General features: G+C 44.7%; 1 protein-coding gene across 1 annotated transcript in view; it reads right to left on the bottom strand.

The window, feature by feature from the left end:
- Window positions 1–26,495, bottom strand: part of slc9a5 (solute carrier family 9 member A5) — a 124,564-nt gene that overhangs the window by 46,410 nt on the left and 51,659 nt on the right. Inside the window, exons 6-9 of the mRNA XM_041859576.2 lie at window positions 26,253–26,430; window positions 19,293–19,513; window positions 17,728–17,930; window positions 7,428–7,517 (exon numbers count right to left, since the gene is read on the bottom strand). Coding sequence (XP_041715510.1) covers window positions 7,428–7,517; window positions 17,728–17,930; window positions 19,293–19,513; window positions 26,253–26,430 — 692 coding nt within the window. The remainder of the gene's footprint in view (window positions 1–7,427; window positions 7,518–17,727; window positions 17,931–19,292; window positions 19,514–26,252; window positions 26,431–26,495) is intronic.

Here is a 26,495-nt window from a genome sequence, read left to right as displayed (position 1 = left end):
AGGGTAATGATATGATACCACACCTGATGAAGGCCCAGGGTAACGATATGATGCCACACCTGATGAAGGCCCAGGGTAATGATATGATGCCACACCTGATGAAGGCCCAGGGTAATGATGCCATGCCTGATGAAGGCCCAGGGTAATGATATGATGCCACACCTGATGAAGGCCCAGGGTAATGATGCCATGCCTGATGAAGGCCCAGGGTAATGATATGATGCCACGCCTGATGAAGGCCCAGGGTAATGATATGATGCCACACCTGATGAAGGCCCAGGGTAATGATATGATGCCACGCCTGATGAAGGCCCAGGGTAATGATATGATGCCACGCCTGATGAAGGCCCAGGGTAATGATATGATGCCACACCTGTTGAAGGCCCAGGGTAATGATATGATGCCACACCTGTTGAAGGCCAAGGGTAATGATATGATGCCACACCTGATGAAGGCCCAGGGTAATGATATGATGCCACACCTGATGAAGGCCCAGGGTAATGATATGATGCCACGCCTGATGAAGGCCCAGGGTAATGATATGATGCCACGCCTGATGAAGGCCCAGGGTAATGATATGATGCCACACCTGATGAAGGCCCAGGGTAATGATGCCATGCCTGATGAAGGCCCAGGGTAATGATATGATGCCACGCCTGATGAAGGCCCAGGGTAATGATATGATGCCACACCTGATGAAGGCCCAGGGTAATGATATGATGCCACGCCTGATGAAGGCCCAGGGTAATGATATGATGCCACGCCTGATGAAGGCCCAGGGTAATGATATGATGCCACGCCTGATGAAGGCCCAGGGTAATGATATGATGCCACGCCTGATGAAGGCCCAGGGTAATGATATGATGCCACGCCTGATGAAGGCCCAGGGTAATGATATGATGCCACACCTGATGAAGGCCCAGGGTAATGATATGATGCCACACCTGATGAAGGCCCAGGGTAACGATATGATGCCACACCTGATGAAGGCCCAGGGTAATGATATGATGCCACACCTGATGAAGGCCCAGGGTAATGATGCCATGCCTGATGAAGGCCCAGGGTAACGATATGATGCCACACCTGATGAAGGCCCAGGGTAATGATATGATGCCACGCCTGATGAAGGCCCAGGGTAATGATATGATGCCACGCCTGATGAAGGCCCATGGTAATGATATGATGCCACGCCTGATGAAGGCCCAGGGTAATGATATGATGCCACGCCTGATGAAGGCCCAGGGTAATGATATGATGCCACGCCTGATGAAGGCCCAGGGTAATGATATGATGCCACGCCTGATGAAGGCCCAGGGTAATGATATGATGCCACGCCTGATGAAGGCCCAGGGTAATGATATGATGCCACGCCTGATGAAGGCCCAGGGTAATGATATGATGCCACGCCTGATGAAGGCCCAGGGTAATGATATGATGCCACACCTGATGAAGGCCCAGGGTAATGATGCCATGCCTGACGAAGGCCCAGGGTAATGATATGATGCCACGCCTGATGAAGGCCCAGGGTAATGATATGATGCCACACCTGATGAAGGCCCAGGGTAATGATATGATGCCACGCCTGATGAAGGCCCAGGGTAATGATATGATGCCACGCCTGATGAAGGCCCAGGGTAATGATATGATGCCACGCCTGATGAAGGCCCAGGGTAATGATATGATGCCACGCCTGATGAAGGCCCAGGGTAATGATATGATGCCACGCCTGATGAAGGCCCAGGGTAATGATATGATGGCACACCTGATGAAGGCCCAGGGTAATGATATGATGCCACACCTGATGAAGGCCCAGGGTAACGATATGATGCCACACCTGATGAAGGCCCAGGGTAATGATATGATGCCACACCTGATGAAGGCCCAGGGTAATGATGCCATGCCTGATGAAGGCCCAGGGTAACGATATGATGCCACACCTGATGAAGGCCCAGGGTAATGATATGATGCCACGCCTGATGAAGGCCCAGGGTAATGATATGATGCCACGCCTGATGAAGGCCCATGGTAATGATATGATGCCACGCCTGATGAAGGCCCAGGGTAATGATATGATGCCACGCCTGATGAAGGCCCAGGGTAATGATATGATGCCACGCCTGATGAAGGCCCAGGGTAATGATATGATGCCACGCCTGATGAAGGCCCAGGGTAATGATATGATGCCACGCCTGATGAAGGCCCAGGGTAATGATATGATGCCACGCCTGATGAAGGCCCAGGGTAATGATATGATGCCACACCTGATGAAGGCCCAGGGTAATGATGCCATGCCTGATGAAGGCCCAGGGTAACGATATGATGCCACACCTGATGAAGGCCCAGGGTAATGATATGATGCCACGCCTGATGAAGGCCCAGGGTAATGATATGATGCCACGCCTGATGAAGGCCCATGGTAATGATATGATGCCACGCCTGATGAAGGCCCAGGGTAATGATATGATGCCACGCCTGATGAAGGCCCAGGGTAATGATATGATGCCACGCCTGATGAAGGCCCAGGGTAATGATATGATGCCACGCCTGATGAAGGCCCAGGGTAATGATATGATGCCACACCTGATGAAGGCCCAGGGTAATGATGCCATGCCTGATGAAGGCCCAGGGTAACGATATGATGCCACACCTGATGAAGGCCCAGGGTAATGATATGATGCCACGCCTGATGAAGGCCCAGGGTAATGATATGATGCCACGCCTGATGAAGGCCCATGGTAATGATATGATGCCACGCCTGATGAAGGCCCAGGGTAATGATATGATGCCACGCCTGATGAAGGCCCAGGGTAATGATATGATGCCACGCCTGATGAAGGCCCAGGGTAATGATATGATGCCACGCCTGATGAAGGCCCAGGGTAATGATATGATGCCACGCCTGATGAAGGCCCAGGGTAATGATATGATGCCACGCCTGATGAAGGCCCAGGGTAATGATATGATGCCACGCCTGATGAAGGCCCAGGGTAATGATATGATGCCACACCTGATGAAGGCCCAGGGTAATGATGCCATGCCTGACGAAGGCCCAGGGTAATGATATGATGCCACGCCTGATGAAGGCCCAGGGTAATGATATGATGCCACACCTGATGAAGGCCCAGGGTAATGATATGATGCCACGCCTGATGAAGGCCCAGGGTAATGATATGATGCCACGCCTGATGAAGGCCCAGGGTAATGATATGATGCCACGCCTGATGAAGGCCCAGGGTAATGATATGATGCCACGCCTGATGAAGGCCCAGGGTAATGATATGATGCCACGCCTGATGAAGGCCCAGGGTAATGATATGATGGCACACCTGATGAAGGCCCAGGGTAATGATATGATGCCACACCTGATGAAGGCCCAGGGTAACGATATGATGCCACACCTGATGAAGGCCCAGGGTAATGATATGATGCCACACCTGATGAAGGCCCAGGGTAATGATGCCATGCCTGATGAAGGCCCAGGGTAATGATATGATGCCACACCTGATGAAGGCCCAGGGTAATGATGCCATGCCTGATGAAGGCCCAGGGTAATGATATGATGCCACGCCTGATGAAGGCCCAGGGTAATGATATGATGCCACACCTGATGAAGAACCAGGGTAATGATATGATGCCACGCCTGATGAAGGCCCAGGGTAATGATATGATGCCACGCCTGATGAAGGCCCAGGGTAATGATATGATGCCACACCTGTTGAAGGCCCAGGGTAATGATATGATGCCACACCTGTTGAAGGCCAAGGGTAATGATATGATGCCACACCTGATGAAGGCCCAGGGTAATGATATGATGCCACACCTGATGAAGGCCCAGGGTAATGATATGATGCCACGCCTGATGAAGGCCCAGGGTAATGATATGATGCCACGCCTGATGAAGGCCCAGGGTAATGATATGATGCCACACCTGATGAAGGCCCAGGGTAATGATGCCATGCCTGATGAAGGCCCAGGGTAATGATATGATGCCACGCCTGATGAAGGCCCAGGGTAATGATATGATGCCACACCTGATGAAGGCCCAGGGTAATGATATGATGCCACGCCTGATGAAGGCCCAGGGTAATGATATGATGCCACGCCTGATGAAGGCCCAGGGTAATGATATGATGCCACGCCTGATGAAGGCCCAGGGTAATGATATGATGCCACGCCTGATGAAGGCCCAGGGTAATGATATGATGCCACGCCTGATGAAGGCCCAGGGTAATGATATGATGCCACACCTGATGAAGGCCCAGGGTAATGATATGATGCCACACCTGATGAAGGCCCAGGGTAACGATATGATGCCACACCTGATGAAGGCCCAGGGTAATGATATGATGCCACACCTGATGAAGGCCCAGGGTAATGATGCCATGCCTGATGAAGGCCCAGGGTAACGATATGATGCCACACCTGATGAAGGCCCAGGGTAATGATATGATGCCACGCCTGATGAAGGCCCAGGGTAATGATATGATGCCACGCCTGATGAAGGCCCATGGTAATGATATGATGCCACGCCTGATGAAGGCCCAGGGTAATGATATGATGCCACGCCTGATGAAGGCCCAGGGTAATGATATGATGCCACGCCTGATGAAGGCCCAGGGTAATGATATGATGCCACGCCTGATGAAGGCCCAGGGTAATGATATGATGCCACGCCTGATGAAGGCCCAGGGTAATGATATGATGCCACGCCTGATGAAGGCCCAGGGTAATGATATGATGCCACGCCTGATGAAGGCCCAGGGTAATGATATGATGCCACACCTGATGAAGGCCCAGGGTAATGATGCCATGCCTGACGAAGGCCCAGGGTAATGATATGATGCCACGCCTGATGAAGGCCCAGGGTAATGATATGATGCCACACCTGATGAAGGCCCAGGGTAATGATATGATGCCACGCCTGATGAAGGCCCAGGGTAATGATATGATGCCACGCCTGATGAAGGCCCAGGGTAATGATATGATGCCACGCCTGATGAAGGCCCAGGGTAATGATATGATGCCACGCCTGATGAAGGCCCAGGGTAATGATATGATGCCACGCCTGATGAAGGCCCAGGGTAATGATATGATGGCACACCTGATGAAGGCCCAGGGTAATGATATGATGCCACACCTGATGAAGGCCCAGGGTAACGATATGATGCCACACCTGATGAAGGCCCAGGGTAATGATATGATGCCACACCTGATGAAGGCCCAGGGTAATGATGCCATGCCTGATGAAGGCCCAGGGTAACGATATGATGCCACACCTGATGAAGGCCCAGGGTAATGATATGATGCCACGCCTGATGAAGGCCCAGGGTAATGATATGATGCCACGCCTGATGAAGGCCCATGGTAATGATATGATGCCACGCCTGATGAAGGCCCAGGGTAATGATATGATGCCACGCCTGATGAAGGCCCAGGGTAATGATATGATGCCACGCCTGATGAAGGCCCAGGGTAATGATATGATGCCACGCCTGATGAAGGCCCAGGGTAATGATATGATGCCACGCCTGATGAAGGCCCATGGTAATGATATGATGCCACGCCTGATGAAGGCCCAGGGTAATGATATGATGCCACGCCTGATGAAGGCCCAGGGTAATGATATGATGCCACGCCTGATGAAGGCCCAGGGTAATGATATGATGCCACGCCTGATGAAGGCCCAGGGTAATGATATGATGCCACGCCTGATGAAGGCCCAGGGTAATGATATGATGCCACACCTGATGAAGGCCCAGGGTAATGATATAGCCATGCCTGATGAAGGCCCAGGGTAATGATATGATGCCACGCCTGATGAAGGCCCAGGGTAATGATATGATGCCACTCCTGATGAAGGCCCAGGGTAATGATATGATGCCACGCCTGATGAAGGCCCAGGGTAATGATATGATGCCACGCCTGATGAAGGCCCATGGTAATGATATGATGCCACGCCTGATGAAGGCCCAGGGTAATGATATGATGCCACGCCTGATGAAGGCCCAGGGTAATGATATGATGCCACGCCTGATGAAGGCCCAGGGTAATGATATGATGCCACGCCTGATGAAGGCCCAGGGTAATGATATGAAGCCACGCCTGATGAAGGCCCAGGGTAATGATATGATGCAACACCTGTTGAAGGCCCATGGTAATGATATGATGCCACGCCTGATGAAGGCCCAGGGTAATGATATGATGCCACGCCTGATGAAGGCCCAGGGTAATGATATGATGCCACGCCTGATGAAGGCCCAGGGTAATGATATGATGCCACACCTGATGAAGGCCCAGGGTAATGATATGATGCCACACCTGATGAAGGCCCAGGGTAATGACATGATGCCACGCCTGTTGAAGGCCCAGGGTAATGATATGATGCCACGCCTGATGAAGGCCCAGGGTAATGATATGATGCCACGCCTGATGAAGGCCCAGGGTAATGATATGATGCCACGCCTGATGAAGGCCCAGGGTAATGATATGATGCCACGCCTGATGAAGGCCCAGGGTAATGATATGATGCCACGCCTGATGAAGGCCCAGGGTAATGATATGATGCCACACCTGATGAAGGCCCAGGGTAATGATATGATGCCACGTCTGATGAAGGCCCAGGGTAATGATATGATGCCACGCCTGATGAAGGCCCAGGGTAATGATCTGATGCCACGCCTGATGAAGGCCCAGGGTAACGCCAAGGTATTATTTATTCTCTCTGCATCGTAGAGTTATTAGGGCGATAGAGGGCAATCTTTCCAATATGTGTTGATATGGTCTCATCTCTCTCAGCAGGTGTTGCCCTCGGCTAGCCTTTAATAGCCAGCCTTTATGGATGGGACACAGTGTTACAGAAGGGAGTCGGCACATATCTGTCACAGTGTTACAGAAGGGAGTCGGCTCATATCTGTCACAGTGTTATAGAGTAGCTAAGATTTCAGTAGAAGATGAGGAGGGGTGAGGTGTGTGTGTGTGTGTGTGCTTGTGTGTGTGTGTGTGTGTGTGTGTGTGTGTGCTTGTGTGTGTGTGTGTGTGTGTGTGTGTGTGTGTGTGTGTGTGTGTGTGTGTGTGTGTGTGTGTGTGTGTGTGTGTGTGTGTGTGTGTGTGTGTGTGTGTGTGTGTGTGTGTGTGTGTGTGTGTGTGTGTGTGTGTGTGTGTGTGTGTTAGTTAGTTGAGGCGCTGCAGCTCAGTCTGTGAGTCCCTCCCGTCAGTCTGTCTCTGTTTAGAGGCCGCAACGTCTCTTCCTGTAATGTGACAGCGACTGAGTGGTCATGTGACACGGTGCTCTTTTCAGTATGAGCTGGTCGTAGTTGAGCCGTCAGTGATGAAAACAGAAACATAGATTGAACTGAAATGAACTTAAATTTGAAGTTGATTTCATTTCGAACTACATTCATTTGATTAAATTAAACTGAATCACTCACACGTTCATGTATCTCCTCGTTGATGGTGGGCTTGCGGTTGGTGGCACGAGGTACTTTGAGCCAGTTCACTAGAGGCTTGATGGTCAGACCCTGGGAGGGAGAGGGAGAGGGAGAGAGAGAGAGAGAGACAGAGACAGAGACAGAGAGAGAGAGAGAGAGAGAGAGCGTGAGAGAGAGGAGGGGGGATGAAAGAGGGAGAGAGGGAAAGAGGGAAGGAGTTATTGGTGATTAGAGGACCAATCTAAATCGTCCCATTCACACCCAGCTCATGGCGCCACGGGGATAAACAGTGTGTTTACAGGACACACCCAGGCCCCGCCCATGTTCTGATGTCACTGGATCAATACACAGATGAATCACATCTTGATCCTGCATGTAAATGTGATTATCATTGTGGGACAACAAACACTAGATAGATAGATAGTGGGTTGATAAGGCAGAGCAAGGTCAGGCTGCGTCCAAGATCTCTCTAAGACTTGTTGAGGCAACAGAAAACAAGCTCCGACTGGGATGTATTAGTGCTTGGCTGGAACAAAAGCCTACACGCATTACACCAGGGCTGAAAGTAGATGTCATTTCTTCCCGGTATGGGGACCTCCTATGTGATCACAGGCCTTTATCATAGAATGACATACAGTATAGAATCCCTATCCATTTAATAGGATATCTATGGGCCTAGTAGTACAGATATGTCGTTTCACTTTTTAAATTGCATTAGCCTACATTTTTTACGTGGCGTAAACACAACCGGTCATGATGTTTTCATCTGATTGTCAAACAATTACTTCAAAAGGCTCCTGTGGGTTCCCTGCACACGTTATTCAGGGGGAGGGTTGAACTACAGCGGGTGAGGGAATAGTTGTTAGGCCTGATTTAGATATTGTTCTGCTTATAATTTTCCGTCATTTTGGTAGGCTATTTGTTCGTCAACTTGTCTATAATTAGCTACATGCAGCTTTTCTTCTGTCATTACTTGATGCTCTAGAACACTAAACAAAGCCTTGCTCACCAGAATGTCATAAATCAATAGAGTGATCAACGCATCATCAACAATCTAGTTGACATCGGGTCAAGTTTTATCTTTCATTCCTGCTGCTCTCACGGAGCGAGGACATTTGTGGACCAGGTAGATTTTCAGTTTGACCGGGTTTAAATGAAATGAAAAGCTGTGAAAACGATCCAACATGTCTCCGATAGTATTTCAGTTTTGTCTTGGACTCATATTTTATGTGGTTGAAAATGAAATACTGTCAGCTTTTATGTTGCTCGAAAGAAATTGAACATGTAGGCTACACAACAGGTCCCTAAGCGCGCAATCGCATTCTCTCAAGATGATGAAAGAAAGAAATGTTACTTCAAGGAAATATTATAATAAGTCAACATGAGGCCTACAGTCAGTGTCCAGACTTCAGTTAATATTATAATAGGCTACATGAGGCCTGCGGTCAGTGTCCAGACTTCAGTTAATATTATAATAGGCTACATGAGGCATACAGTCAGTGTCCAGACTTCAGTTAATATTATAATAGGCTACATGAGGCCTGCGGTCAGTGTCCAGACTTCAGTTAATATTATAATAGGCTACATGAGGCCTGCGGTCAGTGTCCAGACTTCAGTTAATATTATAATAGGCTACATGAGGCCTACAGTCAGTGTCCAGACTTCAGTTAATATTATAATAGGCTACATGAGGCCTACAGTCAGTGTCCAGACTTCAGTTAATATTATAATAGGCTACATGAGGCCTACAGTCAGTGTCCAGACTTCAGTTAATATTATAATAGGCTACATGAGGCCTACAGTCAGTGTCCAGACTTCAGTTAATATTATAATAGGCTACATGAGGCCTACAGTCAGTGTCCAGACTTCAGTTAATATTATAATAGGCTACATGAGGCCTACAGTCAGTGTCCAGACTTCAGTTAATATTATAATAGGCTACATGAGGCCTACAGTCAGTGTCCAGACTTCAGTTAATATTATAATAGGCTACATGAGGCCCTGCGGTCAGTGTCCAGACTTCAGTTAATATTATAATAGGCTACATGAGGCCTGCGGTCAGTGTCCAGACTTCAGTTAATATTATAATAGGCTACATGAGGCCTACAGTCAGTGTCCAGACTTCAGTTAATATTATAATAGGCTACATGAGGCCTGCGGTCAGTGTCCAGACTTCAGTTAATATTATAATAGGCTACATGAGGCCTACAGTCAGTGTCCAGACTTCAGTTAATATTATAATAGGCTACATGAGGCCTGCGGTCAGTGTCCAGACTTCAGTTAATATTATAATAGGCTACAGGAGGCCTGCGGTCAGTGTCCAGACTTCAGTTAATATTATAATAGGCTACATGAGGCCTGCGGTCAGTGTCCAGACTTCAGTTAATATTATAATAGGCTACATGAGGCCTGCGGTCAGTGTCCAGACTTCAGTTAATATTATAATAGGCTACATGAGGCCTACAGTCAGTGTCCAGACTTCAGTTAATATTATAATAGGCTACATGAGGCCTGCGGTCAGTGTCCAGACTTCAGTTAATATTATAATAGGCTACATGAGGCCTACAGTCAGTGTCCAGACTTCAGTTAATATTATAATAGGCTACATGAGGCCTGCGGTCAGTGTCCAGACTTCAGTTAATATTATAATAGGCTACATGAGGCCTACAGTCAGTGTCCAGACTTCAGTTAATATTATAATAGGCTACAGGAGGCCTACAGTCAGTGTCCAGACTTCAGTTAATATTATAATAGGCTACATGAGGCCTACAGTCAGTGTCCAGACTTCAGTTAATATTATAATAGGCTACATGAGGCCTACAGTCAGTGTCCAGACTTCAGTTAATATTATAATAGGCTACATGAGGCCTACAGTCAGTGTCCAGACTTCAGTTAATATTATAATAGGCTACAGGAGGCCTACAGTCAGTGTCCAGACTTCAGTTAATATTATAATAGGCTACAGGAGGCCTACAGTCAGTGTCCAGACTTCAGTTAATATTATAATAGGCTACATGAGGCCTACAGTCAGTGTCCAGACTTCAGTTAATATTATAATAGGCTACAGGAGGCCTACAGTCAGTGTCCAGACTTCAGTTAATATTATAATAGGCTACATGAGGCCTACAGTCAGTGTCCAGACTTCAGTTAATATTATAATAGGCTACATGAGGCCTACAGTCAGTGTCCAGACTTCAGTTAATATTATAATAGGCTACATGAGGCCTACAGTCAGTGTCCAGACTTCAGTTAATATTATAATAGGCTACATGAGGCCTACAGTCAGTGTCCAGACTTCAGTTAATATTATAATAGGCTACATGAGGCCTACAGTCAGTGTCCAGACTTCAGTTAATATTATAATAGGCTACATGAGGCCTACAGTCAGTGTCCAGACTTCAGTTAATATTATAATAGGCTACAGGAGGCCTACAGTCAGTGTCCAGACTTCAGTTAATATTATAATAGGCTACATGAGGCCTACAGTCAGTGTCCAGACTTCAGTTAATATTATAATAGGCTACATGAGGCCTACAGTCAGTGTCCAGACTTCAGTTAATATTATAATAGGCTACATGAGGCCTACAGTCAGTGTCCAGACTTCAGTTAATATTATAATAGGCTACATGAGGCCTACAGTCAGTGTCCAGACTTCAGTTAATATTATAATAGGCTACATGAGGCCCTGCGGTCAGTGTCCAGACTTCAGTTAATATTATAATAGGCTACATGAGGCCTACAGTCAGTGTCCAGACTTCAGTTAATATTATAATAGGCTACATGAGGCCTACAGTCAGTGTCCAGACTTCAGTTAATATTATAATAGGCTACATGAGGCCTACAGTCAGTGTCCAGACTTCAGTTAATATTATAATAGGCTACATGAGGCCTACAGTCAGTGTCCAGACTTCAGTTAATATTATAATAGGCTACATGAGGCCTACAGTCAGTGTCCAGACTTCAGTTAATATTATAATAGGCTACATGAGGCCTACAGTCAGTGTCCAGACTTCAGTTAATATTATAATAGGCTACATGAGGCCTACAGTCAGTGTCCAGACTTCAGTTAATATTATAATAGGCTACATGAGGCCTACAGTCAGTGTCCAGACTTCAGTTAATATTATAATAGGCTACATGAGGCCTACAGTCAGTGTCCAGACTTCAGTTAATATTATAATAGGCTACATGAGGCCTACAGTCAGTGTCCAGACTTCAGTTAATATTATAATAGGCTACATGAGGCCCTGCGGTCAGTGTCCAGACTTCAGTTAATATTATAATAGGCTACATGAGGCCTACAGTCAGTGTCCAGACTTCAGTTAATATTATAATAGGCTACATGAGGCCTGCAGTCAGTGTCCAGACTTCAGTTAATATTATAATAGGCTACATGAGGCCTACAGTCAGTGTCCAGACTTCAGTTAATATTATAATAGGCTACATGAGGCCTACAGTCAGTGTCCAGACTTCAGTTAATATTATAATAGGCTACATGAGGCCTACAGTCAGTGTCCAGACTTCAGTTAATATTATAATAGGCTACATGAGGCCTACAGTCAGTGTCCAGACTTCAGTTAATATTATAATAGGCTACATGAGGCCGTCAGTCAGTGTCCAGACTTCAGTTAATATTATAATAGGCTACATGAGGCCTGCGGTCAGTGTCCAGACTTCAGTTAATATTATAATAGGCTACATGAGGCCTACAGTCAGTGTCCAGACTTCAGTTAATATTATAATAGGCTACATGAGGCCTACGGTCAGTGTCCAGACTTCAGTTAATATTATAATAGGCTACATGAGGCCTGCGGTCAGTGTCCAGACTTCAGTTAATATTATAATAGGCTACATGAGGCCTACGGTCAGTGTCCAGACTTCAGTTAATATTATAATAGGCTACATGAGGCCTACAGTCAGTGTCCAGACTTCAGTTAATATTATAATAGGCTACATGAGGCCTACAGTCAGTGTCCAGACTTCAGTTAATATTATAATAGGCTACATGAGGCCTACAGTCAGTGTCCAGACTTCAGTTAATATTATAATAGGCTACATGAGGCCTACAGTCAGTGTCCAGACTTCAGTTAATATTATAATAGGCTACATGAGGCCTACAGTCAGTGTCCAGACTTCAGTTAATATTATAATAGGCTACATGAGGCCTACAGTCAGTGTCCAGACTTCAGTTAATATTATAATAGGCTACATGAGGCCTACAGTCAGTGTCCAGACTTCAGTTAATATTATAATAGGCTACATGAGGCCTACAGTCAGTGTCCAGACTTCAGTTAATATTATAATAGGCTACATGAGGCCTACAGTCAGTGTCCAGACTTCAGTTAATATTATAATAGGCTACATGAGGCCTACAGTCAGTGTCCAGACTTCAGTTAATATTATAATAGGCTACATGAGGCCTACAGTCAGTGTCCAGACTTCAGTTAATATTATAATAGGCTACATGAGGCCTACAGTCAGTGTCCAGACTTCAGTTAATATTATAATAGGCTACATGAGGCCTACAGTCAGTGTCCAGACTTCAGTTAATATTATAATAGGCTACATGAGGCCTACAGTCAGTGTCCAGACTTCAGTTAATATTATAATAGGCTACATGAGGCCTACAGTCAGTGTCCAGACTTCAGTTAATATTATAATAGGCTACATGAGGCCTACAGTCAGTGTCCAGACTTCAGTTAATATTATAATAGGCTACATGAGGCCTGCGGTCAGTGTCCAGACTTCAGTTAATATTATAATAGGCTACATGAGGCCTACAGTCAGTGTCCAGACTTCAGTTAATATTATAATAGGCTACATGAGGCCTACAGTCAGTGTCCAGACTTCAGTTAATATTATAATAGGCTACATGAGGCCTACAGTCAGTGTCCAGACTTCAGTTAATATTATAATAGGCTACATGAGGCCTACAGTCAGTGTCCAGACTTCAGTTAATATTATAATAGGCTACATGAGGCCTACAGTCAGTGTCCAGACTTCAGTTAATATTATAATAGGCTACATGAGGCCTACAGTCAGTGTCCAGACTTCAGTTAATATTATAATAGGCTACATGAGGCCTACAGTCAGTGTCCAGACTTCAGTTAATATTCCAACTATCAGGCTACTTCCATACAGCGCCATTTCATAAATGCAAAGAGACATCACTTACAAAACACCCAAAAAGCGTTCTGAATGACATTCAGAGATGACCCTTCATTAGACCTACACAACCCTTGTAACCTGAATCGATGCGTACACTGCCGTCCGCGCGTCTCAGCCACTCATCCTCTGCCTTGGCAAAATGTCTGCATTATCTTCGAACGACACACTGCATTTATGGAGCGTATTCCACAAGTTTTCAAATCTATTCGCTCATTTTTCATGCGACTGACATGCGATTATGATAAATACTGTAATAGCCAACAGTCTTCTTGAAATCTATGTTTAATTATTGAGATAGTCTCACGTTTTACAGGTACGGCGGACCGCCTTACTTTCACCCCGGCATTACACACACAACAGAGTTGCTCACCATAGAACAGCCTTATGATACCTGACGAGGTAATACTGAGTTCCCCCACCAGAGGGCGTGTTAGAGTGTAAACCCCAGAATAGCTCATTGGCTGAATAGCTGTCACCCTGCTCTCTGTTCTCTATCTGTCTGTCTGTCCCATCTACTCTCTGTTTCTCTATCTGTCTGCCTGTCCCCTCTACTCTATGTTCTCTATCTGTCTGCCTGTCCCCTCTACTATCTGTTCTCTATCTGTCTGCCTGTCCCCTCTACTCTCTGTTCTCTATCTGTCTGCCTGTCCCCTCTACTCTCTGTTCTCTATCTGTCTGCCTGGCCCCTCTACTCTCTGTTCTCTATCTGTCTGCCTGTCCCCTCTACTCTCTGTTCTCTGTCTGTCTGCCTGTCCCCTCTACTCTCTGTTCTCTATCTGTCTGCCTGGCCCCTCTACTCTCTGTTCTCTATCTGTCTGTCTGTCCCCTCTACTCTCTGTTCTCTATCTGTCTGTCTGTCCCCTCTACTCTCTGTTCTCTATCTGTCTGTCTGTCCCCTCTACTCTCTGTTCTCTATCTGTCTGCCTGTTCCCTCTACTCTCTGTTCTCTGTCTGTCTGCCTGTCCCCTCTACTCTCTGTTCTCTATCTGTCTGTCTGTCCCCTCTACTCTCTGTTCTGCCTGTCCCCTCTACTCTCTGTTCTCTATCTGTCTGCCTGTCCCCTCTACTCTCTGTTCTCTATCTGTCTGCCTGGCCCCTCTACTCTCTGTTCTCTATCTGTCTGCCTGTCCCCTCTACTCTCTGTTCTCTCAGCTCAACTGTGAAAAACATTATCTAGTATTTATGAGCCGGTAAACAGAGGCAGAGCGTGTAATTCTGAGGCGGAGAAGGTAATTCCCTCTTTTGTCAGACGGGGGATCACGTTACCAACCGTTACGGTGCAAGACCCAAGAAACAATCCTCTGGTTATGGAGACAGAAACCCCTACCTTATGTAACTGGCTGGTCCACATGTTATATTCATGTTACAAAGCCAATCTGGAGGAAGTGTAGGGCTATGGGTGATTATATGGCTGAGGATATGGGTCATAGGAGACTTTTAGGATGAGTACCAAATGGCCACCTATTCCCTATATAGTGAACTACTATTGACCAGGGCCTATGGGTGATTACATTGATGAGGCCAGCAGAACCTTAATCCGTCAGATGTCATTATTATTCTACAGTGAGGGAAAAAAGTATTTGATCCCCTGCTTATTTTGTACGTTTGCCCACTGACAAAGAAATGATCAGTCTATAATTTTAATGGTAGGTTTATTTGAACAGTGAGAGACAGAATAACAACAACAAAATCCAGAAAAACGCATGTCAAAAATGTTATAAATTGATTTGCATTTTAATGAGGGAAATAAGTATTTGATCCCCTCTCAATCAGAAAGATTTCTGGCTCCCAGGTGTCTTTTTTATACAGGTAACGAGCTGAGATTAGGAGCACACTCTTAAAGGGAGTGCTCCTAATCTCAGTTTGTTACCTGTATAAAAGACACCTGTCCACAGAAGCAATCAATCAATCAGATTCCAAACTCTCCACCATGGCCAAGACCAAAGAGCTCTCCAAGGATGTCAGGGACAAGATTGTAGACCTACACAAGGCTGGAATGGGCTACAAGACCATCGCCAAGCAGCTTGGTGAGAAGGTGACAACAGTTGGTGCAATTATTCGCAAATGGAAGAAACACAAAATAACTGTCAATCTCCCTCGGCCTGGGGCTCCATGCAAGATCTCACTTCGTGGAGTTGCAATGATCATGAGAACGGTGAGGAATCAGCCCAGAACTACACGGGAGGATCTTGTCAATGATCTCAAGGCAGCTGGGACCATAGTCACCAAGAAAACAATTGGTAACACACTACGCCGTGAAGGACTGAAATCCTGCAGTGCCCGCAAGGTCCCCCTGCTCAAGAAAGCACATATACAGGGCCGTCTGAAGTTTGCCAATGAACATCTGAATGATTCAGAGGAGAACTGGGTGAAAGTGTTGTGGTCAGATGAGACCAAAATCGAGCTCTTTGGCATCAACTCAACTCGCCATGTTTGGAGGAGGAGGAATGCTGCCTATGACCCCAAGAACACCATCCCCAACGTCAAACATGGAGGTGGAAACATTATGCTTTGGGGGTGTTTTTCTGCTAAGGGGACAGGACAACTTCACCGCACCAAAGGGACGATGGACGGGGCCATGTACTGTCAAATCTTGGGTGAGAACCTCCTTCCCTCAGCCAGGGTATTGAAAATGGGTCGTGGATGGGTATTCCAGCATGACAATGACCCAAAACACACGGCCAAGGCAACAAAGGAGAGGCTCAAGAAGAAGCACATTAAGGTCCTGGAGTGGCCTAGCCAGTCTCCAGACCTTAATCCCATAGAAAATCTGTGGAGGGAGCTGAAGGTTCGAGTTGCCAAACGTCAGCCTCGAAACCTTAATGACTTGGAGAAGATCTGCAAAGAGGAATGGGACAAAATCCCTCCTGAGATGTGTGCAAACCTGGTGGCCAACTACAAGAAACGTCTGACCTCGGTGATTGCCAGCAAGGGTTTTGCCACCAAGTACTAAGTCATGTTTTGCAGAGGGGTCAAATACTTATTTCCCTCATTAAAATGCAAATCAATTAATAACATTTTTGACATGCGTTTTTCTGGATTTTTTTGTTTTTATTCTGTCTCTCACTGTTCAAATAAACCTATCATTAAAATTACAGACTGATCATTTCTTTGTCAGTGGGCAAATGTACAAAATCAGCAGTGGATCAAATACTTTTTTCCCTCACTGTAAGTGAGGTGAAGGTCAGCGCTGTCTCTAGGTTTTAGTTTGATACATCGGCCTTTAGAGTATCTTGTATTTGTAACAGGGTACATTCTGATGTAACTTTTGCCCTTCTCTGCCTCCATAGCAACCAGACAGCCTGTACCTCACAGCTTCCATAGCAACCAGACAGCCTGTACCTCACAGCTTCCATAGCAACCAGAGCAACTTAAAACCCAGATAGTTATCCACTATCACACATTATCCACTATCACACATTATCCACAATCACACATTATCCACTATTACACATTATCCACTATTACACATTATCCACTATCACACATTATCCACTATCAGACATTATCCACTATCAGACATTATCCACTATCCACAATCACACATGATCCACTATTACACACGATTGATCCACTATCACACATGATCCACTATCAGGACACTAGTCTGATAGGACACTAGTCTATCTCCTGTTTCTGTAGTGAGACAGCTTGATGTACAGTACACCCCCTGGACAGGACACTAGTCTATCTCCTGTTTCTGTAGTGAGACAGCTTGATGTACCAGTACACCCCCTGGACAGGACACTAGTCTATCTCCTGTTTCTGTAGTGAGGCAGCTTGATGTACCAGTCCACCCCCTGGACAGGACACTAGTCTATCTCCTGTTTCTGTAGTGAGACAGCTTGATGTACCAGTACACCCCCTGGACAGGACACTAGTCTATCTCCTGTTTCTGTAGTGAGACAGCTTGATGTACCAGTACACCCCCTGGACAGGACACTAGTCTATCTCCTGGTTCTGTAGTGAGACCGCTTGAGGCAATATACCACCTGGACAGGATGCTAGTCTGTCAGCTCACATGGTCAGGAAAAACTCCTTGCCTTAATTAATTCCATATAGAAATATAGTCCCTATTTAATTTTCTGGACTAAAATATCTCTAGTATACAATATCTTAGTAAATACTTTACCTGGAACATAACAGTGAAGAAGACCACTATGATGGTTGTGGCCACGAAGTAGTCTTTAGCAGGGACCCGTTCTGCGTCCAGCAGCACCACCAAGGCGAACGCCACCGCCCCTCGCAGGCCACCATACGACATCACCACCTGGTCGATCTTGTCCAATGGGACGAGGCGGAACCAGTTCAACACCCAGGTCTGCATGACCACACCTGAAAGAGATCAGAGACAAGAGAATTGATCGGCTACAGTATATCACTTATTTCATCACAAGATAAAATGAAGTCATGCCAATACATTCTCAGACTCATCATTGAGTACGGAGTACCATCTTGATTATTGATAACGGCAAGAGATATTCAGCCACTTTTGGAGTTCGTTGAAAAAGTGATAATTTTATCATCCAACTCTGTTTGGCATTTTAAGGTTTTATAGCGAGCCCAATCACTGATACACACTGGATCCTCAAGACTATGTTCAGTATCTGCGTGTAGAGCAAGCACCATGACGAAAAGGCTCTTCAGACAAAAGGTTGGTCCAATAAATCCACAGCAAGGAGAGATGAGTGCTCCTTCCTTTGTGGTTGTGTAGGTCCACACTTACCCACGGGCCGCAATCATTGATCCATAGTAGAATATATCGATATTCACCTTGAGCCACGTGTGGAGTAACAGTGCTGTGGACAGTATGGATGTATAGGAAGGCAGCCCCTACCCATGGCCCAATGCTGTGGACAGTATGGATGTATAGGAAGGCAGCCCCTACCCATGGCCCAATGCTGTGGACAGTATGGATGTATAGGAAGGCAGCCCCTACCCATGGCCCAATGCTGTGGACAGTATGGATGTATAGTAAGGCAGCCCCTACCCATGGCCCAATGCTGTGGACAGTATGGATGTATAGTAAGGCAGCCCCTACCCATGGCCCAATGCTGTGGACAGTATGGATGTATAGTAAAGGCAGCCCCTACCCATGGCCCAGTGCTGTGGACAGTATGGATGTATAGTAAGGCAGCCCCTACCCATGGCCCAATGCTGTGGACAGTATGGATGTATAGGAAGGCAGCCCCTACCCATGGCCCAATGCTGTGGACAGTATGGATGTATAGGAAGGCAGCCCCTACCCATGGCCCAATGCTGTGGACAGTATGGATGTATAGGAAGGCAGCCCCTACCCATGGCCCAATGCTGTGGACAGTATGGATGTATAGTAAGGCAGCCCCTACCCATGGCCCAATGCTGTGGACAGTATGGATGTATAGTAAGGCAGCCCCTACCCATGGCCCAATGCTGTGGACAGTATGGATGTATAGGAAGGCAGCCCCTACCCATGGCCCAATGCTGTGGACAGTATGGATGTATAGGAAGGCAGCCCCTACCCATGGCCCAATGCTGTGGACAGTATGGATGTATAGGAAGGCAGCCCCTACCCATGGCCCAATGCTGTGGACAGTGTGGATGTATAGGAAGGCAGCCCCTACCCATGGCCCAATGCTGTGGACAGTATGGATGTATAGCCCCTACCCATGGCCCAATGCTGTGGACAGTATGGATGTATAGGAAGGCAGCCCCTACCCATGGCCCTGAAGACGAAGATGAATATCAGTGTACAGGAGATGAGTCCGGTGTCCCAGGCCCACTTAGACTTGTCCACGGCTGAGATGCCCAGGAAGATGAAGATGATGGTCTCAGCGATGCTGGCCAGGGTCTTCATCGTGTACTTCACCGTGGTACGAGACTTCTGGGATATGTTGGCCTCCACGTACTTGTTGCAGCCGATACCACAGAACGTCATTCTGAAGGTGGAGAGAGAGAGAGGAGGAGGAGAGGAGAAGGGTCGTAACCAGGGTTCCTGTTTTAGTGAGGTCCGGAAGAGGGAGGAGGTCATTTTTTGAAAGTTGAAGCTCATTTACTGCATTTCTATACAATTACAAAAAAAACTTTCAAATGCTATTTGGAGAACAGCAAAACAAGCCAAAATGCCCCCAGCCATTATCACCTTGGCTGCTGTTGGTTAATTCACCTCAGTCCATCTACAAACAGATAGCCTATTAGTTATACAGCTGTAATGTTATAAAGGGGGGAACTATGAGAAATGATTCACACTGACACGTAGCATCAGCGATGAAACAAAAACCTATTACATTTTTAGAACTGTATTGTTTGCATGTTGGTTGTATTTTAATGTAGGCCTATAGGGAAGATAGGTCCTGTGGAGATGTTCATATTGAAACATACAGTGGTTGTATTTTAATGTAGGCCTATAGGGAAGATAGGTCCTGTGGAGATGTTCATATTGAAACATACAGTGGTTGTATTTTAATGTAGGCCTATAGGGAAGATAGGTCCTGTGGAGATGTTCATATTGAAACATACAGTGGTTGTATTTTAATGTAGACCTATAGGGAAGATAGGTCCTGTGGAGATGTTCATATTGAAACATACAGTGGTTGTATTTTAATGTAGGCCTATAGGGAAGATAGGTCCTGTGGAGATGTTCATATTGAAACATACAGTGGTTGTATTTTAATGTAGGCCTATAGGGAAGATAGGTCCTGTGGAGATGTTCATATTGAAACATACAGTGGTTGTATTTTAATGTAGACCTATAGGGAAGATAGGTCCTGTGGAGATGTTCATATTGAAACATACAGTGGTTGTATTTTAATGTAGGCCTATAGGGAAGATAGGTCCTGTGGAGATGTTCATATTGAAACATACAGTGGTTGTATTTTAATGTAGGCCTATAGGGAAGATAGGTCCTGTGGAGATGTTCATATTGAAACATACAGTGGTTGTATTTTAATGTAGACCTATAGGGAAGACAGGTCCTGTGGAGATGTTCATATTGAAACATACAGTGGTTGTATTTTAATGTAGACCTATAGGGAAGACAGGTCCTGTGGAGATGTTCATATTGAAATATATCATTAAAAAAAAAAGTTCCTAACTTGTTTGATGCGATTAGTACAGATTCTCACAGAGGACCCCACATGGGGCCCGACCCCAAGTTTTGGAACCACTGCACTAACCTCTCACTCTGTCTCTCCGTTTTGTTCTACAGCATGATATTACCATGGATAATACCTTCTAATTGACCTGGCTGTACAGCATGATATTAACATGGATATTACCTTCTAATTGACCTGGCTGTACAGCATGATATTACCATGGATATTACCTTCTAATTGACCTGGCTGTACAGCATGATATTAACATGGATATTACCTTCTAATTGACCTGGCTGTACAGCATGATATTAACATGGATATTACCTTCTAATTGACCTGGCTGTACAGCATGATATTACCATGGATATTACCTTCTAATTGACCTGGCTGTACAGCATGATATTAACATGGATATTACCTTCTAATTGACCTGGCTGTACAGCATGATATTAACATGGATATTACCTTCTAATTGACCTGGCTGTACAGCATGATATTAACATGGATATTACCTTCTAATTGACCTGGCTGTACAGCATGATATTACCATGGATATTACCTTCTAATTGACCTGGCTGTACAGCATGATATTAACATGGATATTACCTTCTAATTGACCTGGCTGTACAGCATGATATTAACATGGATATTACCTTCTAATTGACCTGGCTGTACAGCATGATATTAACATGGATATTACCTTCTAATTGACCTGGCTGTACAGCATGATATTACCATGGATATTACCTTCTAATTGACCTGGCTGTACAGCATGATATTACCATGGATATTACCTTCTAATTGACCTGGCTGTACAGCATGATATTAACATGGATATTACCTTCTAATTGACCTGGCTGTACAGCATGATATTAACATGGATATTACCTTCTAATTGACCTGGCTGTACAGCATGATATTACCATGGATATTACCTTCTAATTGACCTGGCTGTACAGCTTGATATTAACATGGATATTACCTTCTAATTGACCTGGCTGTACAGCATGATATTAACATGGATATTACCTTCTAATTGACCTGGCTGTACAGCATGATATTACCATGGATATTACCTTCTAATTGACCTGGCTGTACAGCATGATATTAACATGGATATTACCTTCTAATTGACCTGGCTGTACAGCATGATATTACCATGGATATTACCTTCTAATTGACCTGGCTGTACAGCATGATATTAACATGGATATTACCTTCTAATTGACCTGGCTGTACAGCATGATATTAACATGGATATTACCTTCTAATTGATCTGGCTGTACAGCATGATATTAACATGGATATTACCTTCTAATTGACCTGGCTGTACAGCATGATATTAACATGGATATTACCTTCTAATTGACCTGGCTGTACAGCATGATATTACCATGGATATTACCTTCTAATTGACCTAGCTGTACATCATGATATTAACATGGATATTACCTTCTAATTGACCTGGCTGTATATCATGATATTACCATGGATATTACCTTCTAATTGACCTGGCTGTACAGCATGATATTAACATGGATATTACCTTCTAATTGACCTGGCTGTACATCATGATATTACCATGGATATTACCTTCTAATTGACCTGGCTGTACAGCATGATATTAACATGGATATTACCTTCTAATTGACCTGGCTGTACAGCATGATATTAACATGGATATTACCTTCTAATTGACCTGGCTGTACAGCATGATATTACCATGGATATTACCTTCTAATTGACCTGCCACTACAGCATGATATTAACATGGATATTACCTTCTAATTGACCTGGCTGTACAGCATGATATTAACATGGATATTACCTTCTAATTGACCTGGCTGTACATCATGATATTACCATGGATATTACCTTCTAATTGACCTGGCTGTACAGCATGATATTACCATGGATATTACCTTCTAATTGACCTGGCTGTACAGCATGATATTAACATGGATATTACCTTCTAATTGACCTGGCTGTACAGCATGATATTACCATGGATATTACCTTCTAATTGACCTGGCTGTACAGCATGATATTAACATGGATATTACCTTCTAATTGACCTGGCTGTACAGCATGATATTACCATGGATATTACCTTCTAATTGACCTGGCTGTACAGCATGATATTAACATGGATATTACCTTCTAATTGACCTGGCTGTACAGCATGATATTACCATGGATATTACCTTCTAATTGACCTGGCTGTACAGCATGATATTACCATGGATATTACCTTCTAATTGACCTGGCTGTACAGCATGATATTACCATGGATATTACCTTCTAATTGACCTGGCTGTACAGCATGATATTAACATGGATATTACCTTCTAATTGACCTGGCTGTACAGCATGATATTAACATGGATATTACCTTCTAATTGACCTGGCTGTACAGCATGATATTACCATGGATATTACCTTCTAATTGACCTGGCTGTACAGCATGATATTACCATGGATATTACCTTCTAATTGACCTGGCTGTACAGCATGATATTACCATGGATATTACCTTCTAATTGACCTGGCTGTACAGCATGATATTAACATGGATATTACCTTCTAATTGACCTGGCTGTACATCATGATATTACCATGGATATTACCTTCTAATTGACCTGGCTGTACAGCATGATATTACCATGGATATTACCTTCTAATTGACCTGGCTGTACAGCATGATATTAACATGGATATTACCTTCTAATTGACCTGGCTGTACAGCATGATATTACCATGGATATTACCTTCTAATTGACCTGGCTGTACAGCATGATATTACCATGGATATTACCTTCTAATTGACCTGGCTGTACAGCATGATATTACCATGGATATTACCTTCTAATTGACCTGGCTGTACAGCATGATATTAACATGGATATTACCTTCTAATTGACCTGGCTGTACAGCATGATATTACCATGGATATTACCTTCTAATTGACCTGGCTGTACAGCATGATATTACCATGGATATTACCTTCTAATTGACCTGGCTGTACAGCATGATATTAACATGGATATTACCTTCTAATTGACCTGGCTGTACAGCATGATATTAACATGGATATTACCTTCTAATTGACCTGGCTGTACAGCATGATATTAACATGGATATTACCTTCTAATTGACCTGGCTGTACAGCATGATATTAACATGGATATTACCTTCTAATTGACCTGGCTGTACAGCATGATATTACCATGGATATTACCTTCTAATTGACCTGGCTGTACAGCATGATATTACCATGGATATTACCTTCTAATTGACCTGGCTGTACAGCATGATATTACCATGGATATTACCTTCTAATTGACCTGGCTGTACAGCATGATATTACCATGGATATTACCTTCTAATTGACCTGGCTGTACAGCATGATATTAACATGGATATTACCTTCTAATTTACCTGGCTGTACAGTTGATATTAACATGGATATTACCTTCTAATTGACCTGGCTGTACAGCATGATATTAACATGGATATTACCTTCTAATTGACCTGGCTGTACAGCATGATATTACCATGGATATTACCTTCTAATTGACCTGGCTGTACAGCATGATATTAACATGGATATTACCTTCTAATTGACCTGGCTGTACAGCATGATATTAACATGGATATTACCTTCTAATTGACCTGGCTGTACAGCATGATATTAACATGGATATTACCTTCTAATTGACCTGGCTGTACAGCATGTTATTAACATGGATATTACCTTCTAATTGACCTGGCTGTACAGCATGATATTAACATGGATATTACCTTCTAATTGACCTGGCTGTACAGCATGATATTAACATGGATATTACCTTCTAATTGACCTGGCTGTACAGCATGATATTAACATGGATATTACCTTCTAATTGACCTGGCTGTACAGCATGATATTAACATGGATATTACCTTCTAATTGACCTGGCTGTACAGCATGATATTAACATGGATATTACCTTCTAATTGACCTGGCTGTACAGCATGATATTACCATGGATATTACCTTCTAATTGACCTGGCTGTACAGCATGATATTAACATGGATATTACCTTCTAATTGACCTGGCTGTACAGCATGATATTACCATGGATATTACCTTCTAATTGACCTGGCTGTACAGCATGATATTAACATGGATATTACCTTCTAATTGACCTGGCTGTACAGCATGATATTAACATGGATATTACCTTCTAATTGACCTGGCTGTACAGCATGATATTAACATGGATATTACCTTCTAATTGACCTGGCTGTACAGCATGATATTAACATGGATATTACCTTCTAATTGACCTGGCTGTACAGCATGATATTAACATGGATATTACCTTCTAATTGACCTGGCTGTACAGCATGATATTAACATGGATATTACCTTCTAATTGACCTGGCTGTACAGCATGATATTAACATGGATATTACCTTCTAATTGACCTGGCTGTACAGCATGATATTAACATGGATATCCTTCTAATTGACCTGGCTGTACAGCCTGATATTAACATGGATATTACCTTCTAATTGACCTGGCTGTACAGCATGATATTAACATGGATATTACCTTCTAATTGACCTGGCTGTACATCATGACTCACACAACATCAGGGACAACAGGGACACAGAAAGGGGATTTACCATAGAAATGGGATTAGGACATTCATATCATATAGATATCTCTCTTGGGGACAGAGTCAGATCCTAATATATGCAATGTCTTGGTTTTGCCATGGATGTGTTGACCGAACTGGAACATGCAGATATTGAGAGCGAGCATCTCTCTAATTCAAGCCTTTTCGGTGAAAAAATGGGCTACCTTCAGCGGACAGGAGAGCACAGGAGAGCACCAACAACCTTCCAGTGCTAACCTGAGACCTCAAGCCTCTATTCAGGGGAATATATATGGTCCTCTGTAGCTCAGCTGGTAGAGCACGGCGCTTGTAACGCCAAGGTAGTGGGGTTCGATCCCCGGGACCACCCATACACAAAAAAATGTATGCACGCATGACTGTAAGTCGCTTTGGATAAAAGCGTCTGCTAAATGGCATATTATTATTATTATTATAGAAAACAGAGAGTGGTTGAGTTGCAGCCAGCCAGGGCAGAAAAGTTTGGACTTAGAAGAGACTCTACTAAACTACAATGATGATCTGGTGCTGAGGAGACAATAGAGTAAGTACACACACACACACTCACACACACACACACACACACACACACACATCCCCACACACACATCCACACACACACACACACACACACACACACATCACACACACACACACACACACACATCCATACACACACACACACACACACACACACACACACACACACCATATACATGTACACACACACACACCCATATACATGTACACACACACACACCCATATACATGTACACACACACACACACATCTCCCCCCCCAATGACAGCAGAATATAAAATACATTGCCAAATGAAGTAAGCTTCATGCAACATCCTTTTGAGGTGCAGACCATCACATTTTACATGGTGATTTCCATAACAAATACTAAAGATGTACTCACGACAAGATGGCGGACAGGGAGAAGAGTTCAGCGGTGAGGTAGGCCAGGTAGACCATGAGGAAGACCAAGAGAGGCTCAATGATGCGGACCTTCTTGGTGAAACGTGTGATGAAGGCTAGGAGAGCAGCAAAGATCAGCCCCACCATGGTCCCCCCAATACTGACGATGAGGAATGAGGCTGAGGAGGAAGAGGAGGAGGACGACGAAGATGTGGCGAAAGAGGAGGAGGAGGAACGGTGAGGG

This window comes from Coregonus clupeaformis, chromosome 32, assembly GCF_020615455.1.
Source record: "Coregonus clupeaformis isolate EN_2021a chromosome 32, ASM2061545v1, whole genome shotgun sequence".
NCBI classification, from domain to species: Eukaryota; Metazoa; Chordata; class Actinopteri; order Salmoniformes; family Salmonidae; genus Coregonus; species Coregonus clupeaformis.
This window is presented reverse-complemented; position numbering and strand designations above follow the sequence as displayed.